This window comes from Myotis lucifugus, unplaced genomic scaffold, assembly GCF_000147115.1.
Source record: "Myotis lucifugus unplaced genomic scaffold, Myoluc2.0 scaffold_14, whole genome shotgun sequence".
NCBI classification, from domain to species: Eukaryota; Metazoa; Chordata; class Mammalia; order Chiroptera; family Vespertilionidae; genus Myotis; species Myotis lucifugus.
Window position 1 is genome coordinate 3611813 of NW_005871062.1, and position 19316 is coordinate 3631128.

At 36.7% G+C, this 19316-nt stretch overlaps 1 protein-coding gene across 1 annotated transcript in view; it reads left to right on the top strand.

The window, feature by feature from the left end:
• FGF12 (fibroblast growth factor 12) overlaps positions 1-19316 on the top strand; it is a 244207-nt gene that overhangs the window by 208455 nt on the left and 16436 nt on the right. Inside the window, exon 4 of the mRNA XM_023750476.1 lies at positions 16018-16221. Coding sequence (XP_023606244.1) covers positions 16018-16221 — 204 coding nt within the window. The remainder of the gene's footprint in view (positions 1-16017; positions 16222-19316) is intronic.

The following is a 19316-nucleotide window of genomic DNA, read 5'->3' on the forward strand; positions in this document are numbered from 1 at the left end:
AAAACGTTGTAAACTCCTACTTGACCTTCTATGCTTCACAGACTTTTCCCCCACAATAAGGTCAAATGCAGATGTCCTTATTAATACAGTGCACCGGACCAAAGGAAAGAGGAATGGCAGAGACTGGGTAGCCAAACCAGAATCCTCTTCAGAGACTGTATTAGTTTGCTAGGGCTGCCATAACAAAATACCACTTACCATACTAGTGTAACAAAATACTACAGACTAGGTTGTTTAAACAATGAAAATTTATTTTCTCCCAGTTTGGGATGCTGGAAGTCCAAAATCAAGTTGCCAGCAGGTTGGTTTCCTCTGAACCTCTTTGTTTGGCTTGCAGGTGTTTGCCTACTTGCTGCCTCTGCACTTGGTTGTCTCTCTGTGTGTGAGTACTGGTGTCTCTTTAGTCTCTTCTTATAAGGACATTGTTCAGATTAGATTAGGGCCCTGTCTTAAGAGGCTTGTTTTAACTTAATTACCTTTTTAAAGGCCATAGCTATCCAAATGCATGGCCTATTTCTGAAAGAAAAATGAAAAGAAATGGAAATAAGAATCATGGGACCCATAACCTCTCTCAGTCACACCAAGCAAAGCTTATTGGAACCAAGTCGCCACCACTCCACCTAGTGGCAGCATTCTCTAATTGGAGGTTAAGTACCACCTTGGAAAACAACTTAAAATTGGAAGATAATCCCACAGTAACCCTTGGAAAGGCCAGAATAGCTTTCTCCTAAATACACTAGGGCCTGTGGAGCAGGGACTTGGAAGTCCTGTGCCTTGAACTCATGCCATTTGACCATCTTTCACATCAGGCTATCTCATTAACCACTCTTTAGACTCTAGATTTCATTCAGAGAATCACATGATTACTAGAGTATTGGAATATTATAAATTGATTATTGAATTAATAAAATACTTTCTTTCCTTCTCTTTCCTTCATCCATTCTCTACCTACTAAGTTCCATTGCATTACTCAAGAGTCAAATCAGCCTCCTTCAGGAAGATCTTGACTTTGATTCTCACTCAACAAGGAGATTGCATTACTCAGTTTTATGTCTCTCAATATTTTAAACTCTGACTACAAGGACTGTCTATTAATTTCTATATCATTAACTGATTAGAACAGGTACAAAATTTAAATTTTAGCTGAAAGCATACATGAGTTACATAATTATTTCACTGAGCATCTGGGAATTAAACATCAAATATTATATTCTGTCAACCTCACAATAACCTTCTTTTTCTCTATCTACTTTGCCTGGCCCATCTATAGCTGATTTTCATATAAAATATACATTGAACTTGAACATACAGGCAAACATATAATTATAGTTCTATTAACCTATTTATGAGAAATTATAAAAAATGTTATGCTATGTACATTTTTGCCCTTGCTCAAATGAAGACTGTCTGTGTCAGAAACTAAAACTTGTCCAATCTAGCATGATACCTCCTTCACATATTGTTCTGCTCGCCCACACAGTCATTTTAAATACAGCTTTTCCAAAATTGAATGCTAGAAATTTGCATGCTGATTCCATTAGGGAAAATGGTCAGATTCTATTCAGACTGAATATAAGCTGAGTTGGTGAGATGCTGTGACCGCCACTCAGCTTCCGGTGAAGAGAATAACAGTGGCACAGAGGTTGGCTTCCAAGGCTGGGTCTTTCCATTTTATAAGTGGGTTAGAAAAATTCCAGGTTTCTTTTTAGTTTCATCTCTAATAATCCAGACTTCCGCTAAGGAGAAAATAAATTTAGAATGCTAAACTGCAAAATGTCTCTAAAGAGCAAGACTCTCTTTGAGCATGTTAGACACACTTCAGGGGAAACCAAAGTCAAATACTCACTGCTTATCAACAATTGAACCTTCGACTTTGTTTTTCCAGACCCTGAAAATAGTCTGATCCACGCTAATTTATCTTCTAATCACTTTTTTCACTTTCATTGCTGACATTTGTAAATATTTTATTGTACTTTTTTATTAACCTTTCTTTAGCTATCAATGAATATGATAAATATTTTATTTATTTTCTCCACCTACTCCCACCCCTGCCCCTTTGTCAATAAACTAAAGTTGGAGGCAGGTGAAGAGAATTTGAAATTAACAGAAAGGGAAATATGACTCATCCCAGACAATGTTTTTTAAATTATTTTTTAAATTGTCAACCAATTTTTCTATTTTTTTTCTTTTTTTACATAGGGGCAGAAAAATCAAAACAGGAAATGAATACAAATTATTTTCCTTTCAGATAATGTAGCATTCCACAACATAACATTTAAGAGAAATTGAATTGATAGTTTTTGTAGTCAGTGATCTAAAAATAAAATTCTTTACTCATTTGACATTTCCTGAAAATGACTTTAATAGGATGAATATATATATTTATACAGAAAAGGAAGTATGACCTTCTGACTACCCAGATTAACATGTGCAGAAAAAATGATGTATACATCAGTAAGTATTAAACAACATTTATGTTAAGACTTTAGGAAAGTAGTGGTGGGGGTACACAGAATAGGCTGGAGAGAAACTATGCCATGTTACAGTACATCAAAAGAATGGATTTACTCTTAAATGATTCACATGTATTTCTGAAAGTATTAACATCAAAAGAATCATTAGCATTCTACCTATATTCTTCCAGGCCCAGAATAGCAGTTGTTTGCTTTGCTTAATACATGTTAATTGCTTTTATCAAGTTAAAATGTATTTGGATTTCTTTGTAATTAGTTGTCAATTCAAGACAGGAATAGTATCTCTTATATACACCTTCCATGAAATCTTTATGGTTTGTAAGCTAACATGGAATGTGAAAAGACTGTTGATTCATACCTGTGTTTATTGTGTTATATCTTAGGCTCCTTGAGAAAATGTATACTTCAGTTTATTTAAAAATGTTTCTATCTTTTTCAGGTATTTTCTGAAAGAGTAAATGATATTTCCTATAGGCATTTAATATGTTAATCTGTTGATTGTTCGCTGTAACTTTTATGTTTCGATTATAAAACAAACAGAATAAGAGAATGTAAACACTTGGATTCTGAATTTTGTTTGCATGTTGGTTGAACAGAAGCTTAGTTCTGGAAGATATCTGTACTAGGCCAGATGTACCCTCACAAAGGCTATTTCATCAAACTATTCCAAACACTTGGAACAGGCTGTATTCATCAATTCATTCACTTATTCACAAACATTTATACAGAAGCTACCAGGTGCCATGTACTAAGCAAGACTGAAGGAGAAATAAGTGCGAGACCCTGATTTCAAAAAAATTGTACTTAGTAAGGTCATATTTGCAAATACATATAATATGAAACAAAAAGTGAATATTGTGTTTAGAGCCATAGAGAAATTGCTGTGATGGGGATCTGAAGAGGAAGAGATAATTTTCAGATGATATGAGAAGATTTGTGAAGGGTGTTTAATCTGAAATAGGTCTTTAAGAATAATTGAAAAGAATTAAACATTGCCATTTGCAACAACATGGATGGACCTAGAAAGTATTATGTTAAGTGAAATGAGTCAGACAGAGGACAGTAGGGTTAGGGTTAGGCTTCAGTGAAATTATTCCTAGACTAGAGGCCTGGTGCACAAAATTCATGCACTGGGGGGTCCCTCAGCCTGGCCTGCATCCTCTCGCCGTCCAGGAGCCCTTGGGGGATATCTGATTGACGGTTTAGGCCCACTTCCCCCAGGGAGTGGCAGTCAGACATCCTTAGCACTACAGCAGAGGTGGGAGAGGCTCCCGCCACCGCCGCTGCACTCACCAGCCTTGAGCCTGGCTTCTGGCTGAGTGGCGCTCCCCCTGCGGGAGTGCACTGATCACCATGGGGCAGCTCCTGCATTGAGCATCTGCCTCCTGGTGGTCAGTGCACGCGATAGCAACTGGTTGTTCTGCATTCGGTTGATTTGCATGTTAGCCATTTATTATATAGGATGATTTCACTTATATGTGGAATCTAAAAAACAAAACAAACAAAATGATACAGAAACAAACTCATAGTTACAAAGAACACAAACTGATGGTTGCCAGAGGAAGTGGGGAGGATGGGATGCTGAGTGGAAAAGGAAAAGAAGATCAAGAAGTACAAACTTCCAATTGTAAGTCACAGGAATATAATGGGCAGCATAGGGAATAGAGTCAATAATATTGTAATAGCTCTGTATAGTATCAGGTGGTCAGTAGGCTTATTGTGGAGATATGTATATAAATGTTGAATAAGTATATAAATGTTGCACACACCTGAATCTAATATAATAATGTATGTCAACTATACTTCAAAATTAATTTTAAAAAAGAGTAAACTGAATTTTGGATTGACAGGCACAGGTGGGAGAACTTGCCATATGTGAAAGCACAGCAGGAAAAACAAATGAAATGCATAGGTACATTGTGATGGAATTTGTGTGAGATGAAAAGGTCTATAATAAAAATCCTATTATGATAGACTAGGGGCCCAGTGCACCAATTCATGCACCTTGAAAGGAACTGTGGACCACGAGCCTGCGGTGGGCACAGGGGCGGGTCTTGGCTCATCCTCTGCACCCCCACTCAGTCCCTCTCACCACAGCTCCTGGTCCCCTGTCTGCCAGCAGCCCCACTCCTGCCTCCGCTATTCCCATGTGCTGATGGGACTGGCCCTGCTTGCACCCACTGACGGCATGGAACGATTGAGGCCAGCACCAGCAGAGGGTGTGAGCGGTGGCTGCTGCCCTGATTTCCCCTCAGGAGCAAGGGGAGGTGGAGAAGTCCTAGGGGCAATCGGTCCAGCAGCCGCTGCTCGCACCCACTGATGGCGCCGAGTGATCAGGGCTGGCGTCGGGCACCGGCAGCGGGTGTGAGTGGGACCTGTGCCGGCAACAGGTGCGAGCACCCGGTGGGACCGCAGCACATGGGAGCAAAGAATTTTCAGTAACTACCAGAGGCTCTCCCCAATGACAGCAACCAGTGCCCTGCCTTTGTCTGGCGCCCCTGCTCACCTGCTTCACCATCGCACCACGGCCAATGACCGCCATGTTCCACACTCTGCCTGCTGCTGATGCCTGCCATGTTCCATGCACGCCCCCTGGTGGTCGGTGCACATCATAGTGACCAGTTCGGTTGTTTTGCCGTTCAGTCTACTTGCATATTAGATTTTTATATATAGAGATGAATATGTATGAGGTGATTTAGCAATCTGATGATAAAGATAAAGTACATGAATTATCATATGGGTTCAATTTTTTTCATTTTATGGATTTGTAATCAAACACTATACAAATAGGAAGATAGATAAACTTTCAAGTATGCAGAACCATTTTGTTGGTCTACCATTTTTGTTAGGTCTGAGAAGATGCTTTAAGTAACTTGCCACCTTCTAGTTTGCAAAAGAAAATCACTCTAGGATTTAGTCATCAGTCCTGAATCAGGAATGAATTAGAATCAAAATGAGCATTAATAGAACCATTATGTGGCAGAATGGCTATTACATTTCAGGATTGGATGGGCCTATCACCAGTTTTTTCACCCAGTTCTCTCTGTCCACACATGCCATTCACCATCCTTAGTTAAAACCATCCATCAAATGTAACTGTTTTTATCCTGCTTGCATAAAAATGGTCACCTCTTTTTGCCCTTTGGCTCCTGTTATATTACCAATGTCTGTTTCATGGAATCATAAGAGCAAAATACTACTTACAACCAAAATTGCTAAAAAATAGTATGTTCCTGTGACAGGGAAACAATATAACAATAGTTATTACATTAATTGAAGCACATCAAAGTCATTTGATTAATAGAAAATATGCATAATTTTAAGTACGGTAAAAGCCTATTTTGCCTAGCCATTCTTATCTATGAAAAGGTATCAATCATAATCAGACCTCCTTGTCATAATGAGGGAAGATCTCTGGACTGGAGACTGTTCTGATCCTGACTCTGCTACTATCTAGTGCAGTGGTTCTCAACCTTCTGGCCCTTTAAATACAGTTCCTCATGTTGTGACCCAACCATAAAATTATTTTCATTGCTACTTCATAACTATAATGTTGCTACTGTTATGAATCATAATGTAAATACCTGATATGCAGGATGGTCTTAGGCGACCCCAGTGAAAGGGTCGTTCGACCGTCAAAGGGGTCGCCACCCACAGGTTGAGAACCGCTGTGGCATGATGTTGATTTCGTCTATAAAATGGAGATTCCAGCTAAATATTTACTCTAAATTCCAAAACTTGTATGTTTACTGTAAAGCTCATGGACTTCCTTTGTTTTTAGTACCTTTTAGGAAATCAAACAAGTGTGCTTATCATCTCTTTTTCTGAATGATAGTGTATTCAAAACATGATAGAGGTAAACTGCCTTCAGTAACCTTTAGAGACATGCATAAATGAGGCCCTTCTCTCTGCGTTGCTCTTGAGTGGTGAATAATTTCATCATCACAGCAAGAAGATTTGCAGCAAATATTTTTTAAAAAATACACACTAGCTTTTTTAAACAATTCTGCCTTTTAGTTCTATCAGGCCTGTGTCTAGCATTTTGCTCTTTAGGCTGTTGAAATGGAATTGGCTGATGTGACGGCACATGCAGGCTTGATTGAGACTGAGCAGAACACTCCTGGGAGAGGTGGTTTTATAGCTCTGCTAGGGATATAATATCAGGTCTTGGTCTACTCACACCCGCTGGTACCTGCAGGGTACCAATCTTATTTCACTTTGCCTTTTTTTTAATCTTTCATTCCTTCCAGATTAATAAAAGGGTTTGTGGTGTCGGCTGTCCCTCACAGCAGCATCACAGCAATGCTGTATCACAAGGTGCTCTATAGTCACGGTGCATCCCAGCCTGCATTTCTCATTCATTGACCATTACAGTGGTTCCTCACCGAGAAACGTTTCAGTCACTGAGCATGGTAATCACTGCCAGGAAGATGTTTAAATGGAAGTGTAATTTGAACCCAATGAGCAAGCCACAAAAGCAAATTCTGGGCTTGTTTCTCCTCAGTGACAGAGGGGATACTTACACAGCATGCTGCCGGAGACACATTGCCCCCAATAAAAGCCCTTAACTGCATATTCACAGGTGAAATGTCATCATCGTCTACAAAGCCCACAACGTTTAATGTTTATGCCAGTTTTGATCAGAAATTTAGGTAGTACTGGAGGAGAAATTTGGGTCCCCTGGGTTTGGGGATTGATCCAAATCATGAAAAGGCTGAAAAATGAAACAGTAAAAATAAGGAATAGGATTTAATATATATTCCAAGTACTGAGACCCAAGGTTATTCTGGTGGTCTAATTACCAGGACATGAAAGATGGAGCAAGGAATCAAGTTGATTCTCATTCTCTCTTTCACTCACCTAGTCCATTTGCAGTCATTTACTTAGTGAGGGTTTTATTGATTTCTTCCTTCAGTAGTTTTTTCACAGGAAGTGCCATTCTTTTAATATGAGATCAAGAAATCTTATTCTTGTAGTCCTGAGGCTTTGGCTTGTTGTGTGAGCCTGTGTAAGTAAGTTCCCATTTCAGAGTCTAAGTTTCATCAGATTTAAAATAGAACTGTTTTGCAGCTATATTCTATATTAGTTTTTCGAAAGCCACCTTTAGCTAGTAGGTTAATTTTACTTGACCAACAGGAGTTTCCCCCTTAATTTAATTTACTGTTTGAGGCAGTGATATATGCATAGAGAAAAGTAAAAGTTTATTTCTTACAGCTTTATTCTTCAACTACTCAAATCCCTTCCCAGAAGGCAAACACTATTGCCAACTTTGTGTGTATTCTTTAAGAGACTTTCTAAACCTAAGACAAGCAAATACCTATTTGTACAGCTGTGCACATATGCGCATATTTAACATAAATGGTAGCAAGTCATGTACAAATAGATATGTGCTTGAATTATGGAAGTGTGTATATTTAATACAAATACTGGTATGCACAAATATGCACTTACAAATTACTTCTTTTATTTAACAGTGCATCTTGGAGTTTTTTCTACAGTGATACATAATGAGCTGCTTTAGTGTCTTCAGCATCTGTGTAATATTTCGTTGTGTGGGCATGCCAGAATTTATTCAACCTGTCCCCTAATGAAGGACATTTGATTATTTTCAGTATTTAGATGTCACACTTTTGCCATGAATATGATCTTCAACATACTTCATTTTGCACATGTGCTACTATATCTGCAAGCAAAATTCCCAGAATCCAGTCAAAGGGTATATGCTTTGTAATATGAACATTTAAACCTATTTCCTAATAGCACTCCTTTGGCTGCATCCCACACATTTTGATATTTTGTGTATCATCATTGTTCAGTTAGAACTATTTTTAATACTCTTTATGATTTCTCCCGTGTCCCATGGGTTTTCTATAAGTCTGTTGTTAGCTCCAAATACTTAAGGATTTTTAAGATATTTAATATTCATTTATTTCTACTTTAATTTTGTTGTTGTCAGTGAACATACTCTGTAAGATATCACCAGTCTCTCCATTTTTTACATGGGCCTGTTTTTATCTTAGTGAATGTTCTATACTCATTTAAAAAAAATACTCCACTGTTGTTTGTCATGGTGTCTACAACATTAATGAGGTCAAGTTGTTTGATAGTACTCAGATCTTCTGTGTCTTTCCTAAGTTTTACCATGTGTCCTAACAATTGTTGAGAGAAGAGTATTAAAATCTCTAATTGTGATTGTGGATTTATTTGTTGTCTCCCTTTAGTTATGTTGCTTTTTGCTTCATGTATTGCAAAGTACTGTTATAAGGCACATACATATGTGGGATCATTGTCTAGGTTCTCATGCACTGACCCTTAATCCTTAGGAAATGTTTCTTTTTACCTCCGATAATACTCCTTATCTTGAAGTAGCATTTGTCTGCTATTGATATAGCCATGCCTACTTTTTTATGCTTACTATTGACTTGGGTATATCTTTTCCATACTTTTACTTTCAACCTCGATGAGACTTATAAATATAATATTGTTGAGTTTTGCATTTTTGCTCAGTGTGACAGGTTCTACCTTTTAATTGGAGTGTTTATTCTATTTACATTGAATGTGATGATTGATATGGTGAGGTTTAAATCTACCACCTTGCTATTTGTTTTCTATTTATTTAATTTGATTTTTATTTTCTCATTTTTCTCCTTTATTTTTTAATTGATGCTTATCATGTTCCATTTTGATCCCGATATTAGTTTCTTATATTTACCCCTTTGTATTATATTTATAGTTTTTATTCTAAAAGTACAATAAGGATTCTTACTTTATAACAGTATAGTTAGAATTAATATTAACACACATCACATAAGTATAAGAACCTTAATATATTTTAATTAAACCCATGTCTTTTCTGCAATGGCATATATAGGGTGTCCCAAAATTCACACAAGATTTGAATTTTGTGTGAGCATTAACAACAACAACAACAACAACAAAAGCCTAATTTTACTTGGTTTATTGAATCAGATTCTAATATCTGTTGCCCTTTTATTTCAATCCCTTCAATTTGATAAGCATTACCAAGTACCAATTATGGCCCAGGAGCAGGGACAATGAAGACCAATGAAGACCACGGCTTTGTGTATGTGCCAGCAAAGCCGTGAAGGCCATTTACCTGATGTCCTATTCCATACATAACCCTATACTGTATACTTTATGAATCAATAAAAAATTTGCAATTTATAATTATAAACCTGTGTTTTCTATCAAAATTACTTCTTGCGTGAATTTTGGGACACCCTATATATGTTTTTGCATTATAAACCTCACTGCAATGCAATTATTTTTGCTTTAAAGTTGAAAGAAGAAAAAGTATTATGTTTATGAAGATATTTATGATTTACAGTGTTATTTATCCCTTCCTGTAAAACCTAGTTTCCATCTGGTATAATTTCTTTTCAGCTTGAATAACATCTTTTAGCATTTATTATAATGCAAGCCCACAAGAAATGAATTAACTCATTATGTTTATCTGAAAATATTTTTATTTTACTAATTTTGAAGGATATGTGCACTGGATATAAAATCATGGGTTCAATTTGTCATCTATTATAGCACTTTAATGACTTCATTCCATTGTCTTCTAGCCTCCAATGCTTATGTGTTTGATGTATCTTTTCCCCTTCTCTGATTCATTTTAATTTTCTCCTTATCTTCATTTCTCAGAAGTTTGGTTACAATGTCCCTGAGTATAGTTTTGGTGTATTTTTCCTGCTTGGAATTTGCTGGGCTTCTTCTATCTGAATCAGTGGAAATTTTTATTTTTATCATATTTGATAAATTTAAATATTTATTTTTTTCACCTTTATTTCATTTTTTCTTCTTTGTGTGTTTTTTGAAATCTTTATTTATTTGTGTATTCTGGCCTGGATAATTTCAATCAGTCTGTCTTCAGGTTTGTTCATACCTTCATTTGCCATCTTCAGTATGTCAATAAGTACATCCAGCATTATTCCCCCTCAAATATTTTCCTTTTCAGTTCTAAATGTTTCATTGATTCTTTTTTATCATTTCCATGTTTGTTGCTGAGATTTCCTATTTGCTTACTAATTATGACCTCTTTCTTTAAGTCCTATAACATTTATAGGAGCTGTTAATTCTAAATCTGAGTCATCTTGTGAGATCTTTTCTATTGACTGTTTACATTGCCTTGCTTATATCCATGCTTTGTAATTTTTATCTTGTGTTAGACATTTGTATGATATGTCATAAAGGGTATTAGATTATCCTCTGACAAAGATTTCTTGTCATTTAGGTAAATAACTGGTGGGTCCTCTTGATCTTATTAGGTTATGTGTGTGTGTGTGTGTGTGTGTGTGTGTCTGTGTGTGTGTGTTGGGGGAGGGTGTTTAGGTCTTGACTATTTTGCTTCTATCTTTAGTCCTGGGGGTGGCAGTCAGGAGTCCTTAGTTAGATGTGATCATTAATCTGAGACTGTTTTCTGAGATTTTCAGTGAATGTCCCACATGCTTATTAAGGTCTCTCCTTTCTGGCTTGTCTAGAAGTTTAACAAATCCAAGCCTTGCACAACTTCTGATATCTTCATTCAGCCCTCAGTCCTGAAGTAGCTATTCCACACTAGGCTTTGAGGAATCTCATCTTGAGCATGTTGAGTCTATGGATAGACCCAGGGTCCTTAGGGAATTCCCATTGAGTCTTTACCCCATTCCACTAGGTTCCTTTTCTCTGAAACCTTGGTCCGCAAATTCAAGGCCCTTTGTCATCCCAAATCTCACTTTCTGCCTCCTAAGCTTAAGAAAAACAGAAATGGTATATATACTTCTGCTTCACCCTTCCATTCCAGTGTTAAAAGGAGCCCTTTACAGAAAGCCAGAGTTAATGTGGGGCTTACCTCATATATGTCCTTTCTCTCAAAGATCAAAACCCCACAATTCTAGTTGACAAGTGCCAGGAAACCATTGCCTCATGTATTTGTACAGTTTTACCATAGTTTCCATCAGGAAGTTATGTATGATACTAGTTTTTCTGACTTCCAGGATGTTGACACAGGGAGTTTTAAAAATAGGAATATTTCATGTAAAAAACACATTTCCAGCCTTAGTTGATCATTTCTGGGGCCCTTTAGAGTATTCAAAATGATTTCCCAAAAGGTATTGCAATGTTTAAATTGAAATATGGGAATCTGAAAACATCCCCCACTTTCATTCTTATCCCCAGAAGGGAAGACAGACACTGAGGCACGAGAGGCACACAGCCTCTTCCCTGAATGTATATGGGATATTCAGTGTCGTTGCCTTGGTTTGCAAACTCAGCCATAGTGGGGCATTTGGTAACATACTGTGTGCATGCTCACTTCAGAAGAACCAGTGATGTTTTTAATGGAGAATTGCACTGTTCCCCCAATAACTGCTCTCTGTCTCCAGAACATTTGGACTCCAGGAAGTAACTTTGATGATAACAGGGAATTGTAATAGGTTATATCCCTTCACCTACTGGCCTCCACTTCCCACTCCCACCCCACTTCTATATTTGCAGACTTCTGGCTAGAGGCTAAGTCGAATGGCTGTGTGACTTATTAGAAGGGGTTAAGAACCTGAAAACACATCACTTATCTCAGATTCATGTCAAAAACATTTGTGTGTTAGTGCCATTGAGTTTGCTCCAACTCCTAGCAACCCTATGAATGAGTGATGTCCACAGTTCCCTGCTCAGCTTCTGTAAACTCATGCCCATGCCTTCCTTTATAGGATAAATCCATCTCATATTTTGTCTTCCTCTATTCTTGCTGCCTTCTATTTCCCCAGCATTATCTTTTCCAAAGAACCTTGACTTCTCATGGTGTGCCCAAAGTAAGACAGAATTATTAGTTTTGTCATATTTGCCTCCAGTGATGTTTCAGGCACAATTTGCTCTAGGGCTTGCTTGATTGTCTTTTTGAGAGTCCAGGGTATTAGTAGAGCTCTCCTCCTATACAACATTTCCAATGAATCATTTTTTCCTATTAATCTTCTTCACTGTCCAACTATTACATCTGTACATAGTAATTTGTAATCTTAGGATGTGGAAGATCTTAGCCTTAATCTTTTATGACGCATCTTTGCTCTTGGTGATTTTTTCTAATTCATTCATGGCTGTCCTTCTGAGTCTCAGCCTTTTCTTGATTTTTTTTTTTGCTACAGTTTCCATTTGAATTGATGACTGAGGTGAAGCAAATTCCTTAGCAATTTCAAAGTCTTCATTGTCTTTGTTAAAGCTATGTCTAAAACATCTCCTACCAGATAAAGAGAAATGGTCAGACTTATTTGTGTGTTCTATATACAAATGATCAAGTTAACATAAAGCAAAGTAGCCTTGATTAGCCTTTTATAGGGAAGGGAAACTTGGGATACAGTATTTGGAGGACACACGTAAAGTAACTTTTCTCAACCTACTACTCAGGATAACTTTTTCTCATATCAAATATCACCTGAAAATTGTACCTAGCAGTAAAGAAAGTAAGTAATATGCCACATACCATGTAAGACACACCTTTATTATCTTGTTTAATAATCACAGTTTTGTAGTGATGGTATCATTAGTCTCAATTTACAGATGATGATACAAACTTCAGAGAAATTAAATAACTTGTCCAAGTTATAAAATCAAGGGTTTGAGTATATGTGTCTATCTCTCTTCACATTTATGTTTCCTATATACCACAGTTTTCATTATTTCTTGATGATAAAAATTTGCCTTGTTGCTTGTAAAATACTGCAAAGAATATGTTAATGAAGAACCTTTATTGTTAGACAAATTAGCTCAGCAGTTTTCCAGTCAAAGTTATCTAAAAAGGATATAGATAAATATTTCTATATCTGCAGAGTATTTTTAAAGTTATAAAATTAGACTTTTTCTATATTTTTTAAACATGCTTCATTTGAGATAATATATTTTAGCATTTTCTTTTCCTCTTGTCAGGATGGAAAACAATAATTCTCTTGCTTGATTTAATGTCATTATGTTTGACGATACACTTGACACCCAATTGCTAATATACCAAAGATTTTCAAGTTCTGTGCATCTGAAAGCCATTAATGAATTTAGCAAAGCAGAAGCTTCACAGCCAAATATGCAAAGGTCATATAATCAAAGGAACTATCTATCTCTGGCATTGTTGGACATAAATTGTGTTTAAGAATTGTCAAATGTTTTATCTTTTCTCTATCACTACAAAATAAACAAGGTTGCACAGAAAACAGGAAAGATGCTTTTGAAAAGACCTTACATTTTGTTTGTTTGTTTTTTGTAAAGGAAAGAGAACAAAATGAGAGGATCCTTTGTATCTAGCATATGTTTGAAAGAACAGTAATTTTCACACATTTTAGAGAAAATCATTATTCATAATTACTTCCATAATAGTAAAGTTGTTTTCTCTGATTATATTTTTGTTTATGTTTTTCATTTTTTCTTAATAATATGTTATCACTATTTTTTGGTATGTAATCACTAATTGTCAAATGATATTTTTATATTGGCCCTTTAATGTCAAAAATCATTATTATTATTTTACATTTATTTATTTTTTAGAGAGAATAAGGAAGAGGGATAAAGAGATAAAAACATCGATGAGAGAAAAATATCTATTGGTTGCCTCCTGCATGCCCCCCTACTGAGGATTGAGTCCACAACCTGGACATATACACTGATTGGGAATCCAATCTGTGACCTCTTGGTTTGATGCTCAACCACTGAGCCACCCCAGCTGGGCAATATTTATTTTATATGAATGATAAGATGTAAAAGACAAGTCAAAAGTTACATTTGTTATTGCCTAGTTTAACAAACACTTCTCTGTAACATTTAGGGGAACTGGGAATCTAGGAAGGAAAATGATCAACCCAATTTGAACACAAATTAGAGATATGCAAGAATAAAAATCCTGATCACATGATGTTTTTTCACCAAATTATTTTGTTGAAGTAGATTTTATTTAATGCCAAGAAATGTTGAGCTTGGCCTGCGTTGCACAGTGGTTAAGTGCCCACCTGTGAACCAGGAGGTCACAGTTCGATTCCTAGTCAGGGCACATATTAGCACAGCTTGATCTCTCACTTCAAGAGAGGTTTTCAGTTGTGAAGGACTTGAAATGTGTTACGCTTGTTGTTTTTGAGAAGCAGAAAGGAGACCATTGTTGCAGTGCAATGAGTGTTTATTCATTCATTTCACGTTCACCCCATGGATTATTACAGCCAGAGCTGTAAGAAGGAAATGGGGATCTGCAAAGAATGGGATGAAGATAAATCATAATTATGGAACAATTTAATTAAATTACCTGCACAGGATTAGAAGAGTCATGTATTTCTACTTGAGTTGGAAAACATACATTTTGCAGGTAAAGCTAGGAGGAGCAAAAGTGGTTGTGAGTGAATCGCATAACATTCTTTACTTATCAAAAATGTATTTCAGTCCTGGCCAGTTTGGCTCACTGGTTAAAGTGTTGGCCTGTGGCCCAAAGGGGCATAGGTTCAATTCCCAGTCAAAGGCACATAGCTTAGTTTCAGGTTCCCCTGCCACGGTAGTGGAGCTTGTGGGAGGCAACCAATCGATGTGTCCCTCTCATGTCGATGTTTCTCTCTCTCTCTCCCCTTCCTACTTCCCTTTCACTATTTCTAGAAATCAATGGAAAAAAAATATATCCTCAGGTGAGGATTAAAAGAAATGCATTCCAAGTAGGTGTCACTCTAAAATGTAGAAATTTTTGAAGTTATGATGTCAAAGTATTCTCTGCAAAAGAAATGTCAAATAATTGTATGGGGTTTTATAGGCATTAAAGAGCTTACACATGTGTTTTATTGGCTAAAAAAATTATATGGGTTTCAGATGTACAATTCTATAATTCATCATCTCTATATTGTATTGTGTGTTCACCACCAGGTTCCTTTTTGAACTAAAATCTCATTCTGTTTCATTGAAGATCAGACAATGTAATAGTAATATTTTTTTTCTATACTTATTCCTGGGAGTTTTTTACCTGAGATTTTGATTACTAAGTTAAAAGCAAAAACCAAGCCAAACAAAATGTTTCCAAGAAATTAGAGGGACAGTTACTGAGATTAAGCAAAGAAGTAATATAGTGGTGATTTAGTGGAACAAGCCTTGGCTGTGTAATAGGTTTTTGTAATCTAGGATAGACCCTTCAAAACATCCAGTGAGCCTGTGTGTGCTGTTGTTTTGTTTGATTTTGATTCTCAGCGATACATTTTTCATGCTTACAGACACTAAAATGTATAATGGCCAGTCTTTTAAATTTGCAAAACATAATGGGATCAGAATTTGGACATGGGAACAGTCTTAATATTAGCCCAACTAGTGACTAGCATAAGCTGTTGTGTTCTGAAGGGTAAAGGCTGTTTAGAAAGAAAATCTTGTGTGTGTTTTTTTATTTTACTTGATGAATATTTATAACCAAGGACAAATATAAATTATGTGCAATTCCGTCTCACTTGTTCTTAACAGCGGACCTATATTTCAGGTTCACTGTATTTCAGCAATTGCTGATTCATTTTAAAATCCTTTCTCTCTTTTGTATCTTTTTTTCCCCTGCAGGATGTTTTCACTCCAGAATGCAAATTTAAGGAATCTGTGTTTGAAAACTACTACGTGATCTATTCTTCCACACTGTACCGTCAGCAAGAATCAGGCCGAGCATGGTTTCTGGGACTCAATAAAGAAGGTCAAATTATGAAGGGGAACAGAGTGAAGAAAACCAAGCCCTCGTCACATTTTGTACCAAAACCTATTGAAGGTATGAAATTAACTTCTTTCCTTCTTTAGACTCTGATCAGTAGAGTTTACTTAGAATGCAACACATCAGAACAAAATTTCAGAAAACACAATAGCATCTCTTCATATTAAAAAATAAAGAAAATCATATTACAACTACTTGGAACTTAGAAAAAACTGCTTGAATATGAAAAGCTAGAAATTCTTGAAATTAGAAAAGTAGTGGTAGTTACCATTTGAAATATAATTTTCTTCTTTTTTGAACACAATAATTTAATGTCTTAGGCTACGCCCGTAAGAAACCAGGAATACTACTTTAGTGCTTTAAAGTTTTCAAAAGCATTTTAGAAATATGTTTATAACCTAACCCCTATATTTTTGTGAATATATCTCACAATATAATCTATTAATATTTGTTTGTATTTTTTGAGGAAAGAAAATAGTATGCTACACTATGATCAATAAGTATTCATTTATAGTATTAAATGTTATGCTCAGTTGAGCCTATAACTTTCCCTCCCTTCTTATTTAGGATAATTCTATTTAACTGACATTTAATATATGACTTATTTCAAATTGAGTAGTGGAATAAGTAATTTTATACTGAGGAAACTCACTTTTTGCAACTTCTTTCTTAAATAGGGTGAGGCTATATCATTGGAGTGACCATATTTACTGCATTACTGAATCCAGACAGTTTTATTTTTTAAATATAGGCTCTGAGAGCAGCAGTGGTCTGGACATGCACCAACATAACATTATTCTTCTTTACATGTCATACACTATAATTACTTAAAACATAAGTTCAGGCTCCTTGTTCGAGGAAAGGAGAAAATTGAGGCAGTGCATTGCCATGCATTATACATTTTATTTCCATTTGATTAGTGGATATTTGGCCCTAGATGTCTCAGAGACATGTGGTCTATGCCAAAAGGGCCTTGATATTTGGCCTTGTCCAAAGCATCCATGGAGACATTTGGTCCACACCGACCTATCTACCTCACCCCTTGCACCATTACCAGCAAGGCTACTGAGAAAAAGAGGGTTATTATTCATAGTGCAGCCATAACACAATTACTAGATCAGTAAAATGATCGTATTTCGATATACTAATCCTGTAAACTAAAAGTCTAAATAAATGTTATGAGCTTTCTGACCCAGAGATATTTTCTTAGGTGTGGACATTTGGACAGGACCAAATGTCATGTCCTGCAATTACACACACACACACACACACACACACACACACATTATACTGTGATATTGATAGTATTGCTGTCCCCCAAATATCTATAAGGTATGATCTGGTCAACCAGTATAGGACTCAATGCCTGTTGCAGAGTACATATGACAGTAAGAGTCAACAAACATTAGTTAAATCAATACTATATTTAAAGCACAGGGGAAATGTGACATTCAAGGCTCCTGTTCTCTCTCAAACTTCCTTTCACCCTCTGTACTTTTAAGCACACAAAACTGAACTTTCCTTTCTGCAATATTTTTTCACTAATACGTGCCCCATGTACTTTTCTTTGCCCTTTCTGCCCACAATTTCCATGTTCTTATGTGCCTGGAACATGTCTATTAGTCCTTATAAGAAAATTGATTTAAGAATCAGTACTTCCATGAGGGGCTCCCTGACTTCCTTCAAATAGAATTAAGTATTCTGTCACCTTATCATTGTATACATTTCTCTCCCCTAGAAATTATCATATTGCATTCAGTTTACCTGTTTTCTACTCTAGCTCCTCTTATCCATGGTTCACTCTTTGCCTCTTTTTCCTCATATCTCCTTGTATCTTGTGAGATACCTGGCATATCACAGGAATGAACAAATGAATGAATAGCTAAGTATAGAGATAAAGAAGAGCTACCTGATCTAGAGAACTTTGTACTGTTCTTGGAAATATGAAATGTTTCCTAACAGCAATAGTACAGTGTAAAAAGAGATATGTCACATGCTGCAGGAAATGCTGTACAGACTTAGGGAAGGAGCTATCACTTCCACCAAAAGAACAATATCACGGAAAAGACTATATTTAAAGGTACCTCAGGCCTAGGCCTGGGTCAGACCATTTGAGATGCGAGGTGGGGATTTGGCAGGACAAACAACTCCAGAAGCCCCGTGAGTTAAAGGCAAGGATGTGCCTACTTGTAAGGTTCTGCAGAGGGTGCCTAAGAGATAATGTTTTCCATGGACAAACATATTGATTCTAAAAATGATTTTCTAGACAAATTTAGCTTTTATCTTTGCACCTTTATTTATGCTTTTAAGTTGACATTTTTTGTTGTTTTGCAAGTATTATATGCTCATTAACAACTTTTGGGAAGTTCAGGAAAGTATAAAGGAAAAGGAAAATATTGTTGTGTTTTATTCATTCCTTTTATGGCTAATATATTTCATACTGACCCCTTACCCCCAGAGAAAGAGAGAAACACCCATAACCTACCACCCCCATCACAACTGCACTGTGGCTAGTCCGGTTTCCTTCTGAGTCAATATGCATTTGGGAGAGAAACATTCACAATGATCATGTTCCCAGTTCCAGAGCTACTTTCCTTCTAAATTTCTTACTACATTTCAGTACAAATGCAAAATGAGATGGGTAGACATTTCTAGTTGTATATGTGGAATAAGGTTTGCTGCATATAAAACAAAACCCATGTGAAGAGCAGTTTAATCATAAAACGTTGTATTTTCTCTCAAACTAAACCTAGATGGCATCTGTCCAGGGCCAGTGCTGTGTCCTTCCCATTGTTCAGGATCGAGATGGCATCTGCCCAGTTTTTAGTGCCTCCCCTCACCAGTGGGTTGTACAACCGTGAATCAGCACAGCCACACACTGTGCTGGCCCTGGATATGCACTGATTCCCATGGAACCAACCAGCATCTTCATTCCAGTCAGAGGGCAGAGGGAGAGATGAAGGAGATGTTGAGCCATGCTCTCTGCAAAAGGGTCCCTATTTGCTGCTATATGATACCTCCTAGCCAGATGGCCATGCTTAGGTGCAGGGAAGACTGAGAATATACTCTTTTTTCTTGATGTCTACCTAACAAGTACATGTTCAGTGATTTGGGGAGAGTGGTGGGATGGGACTGGGACAACGAGGGGCCTC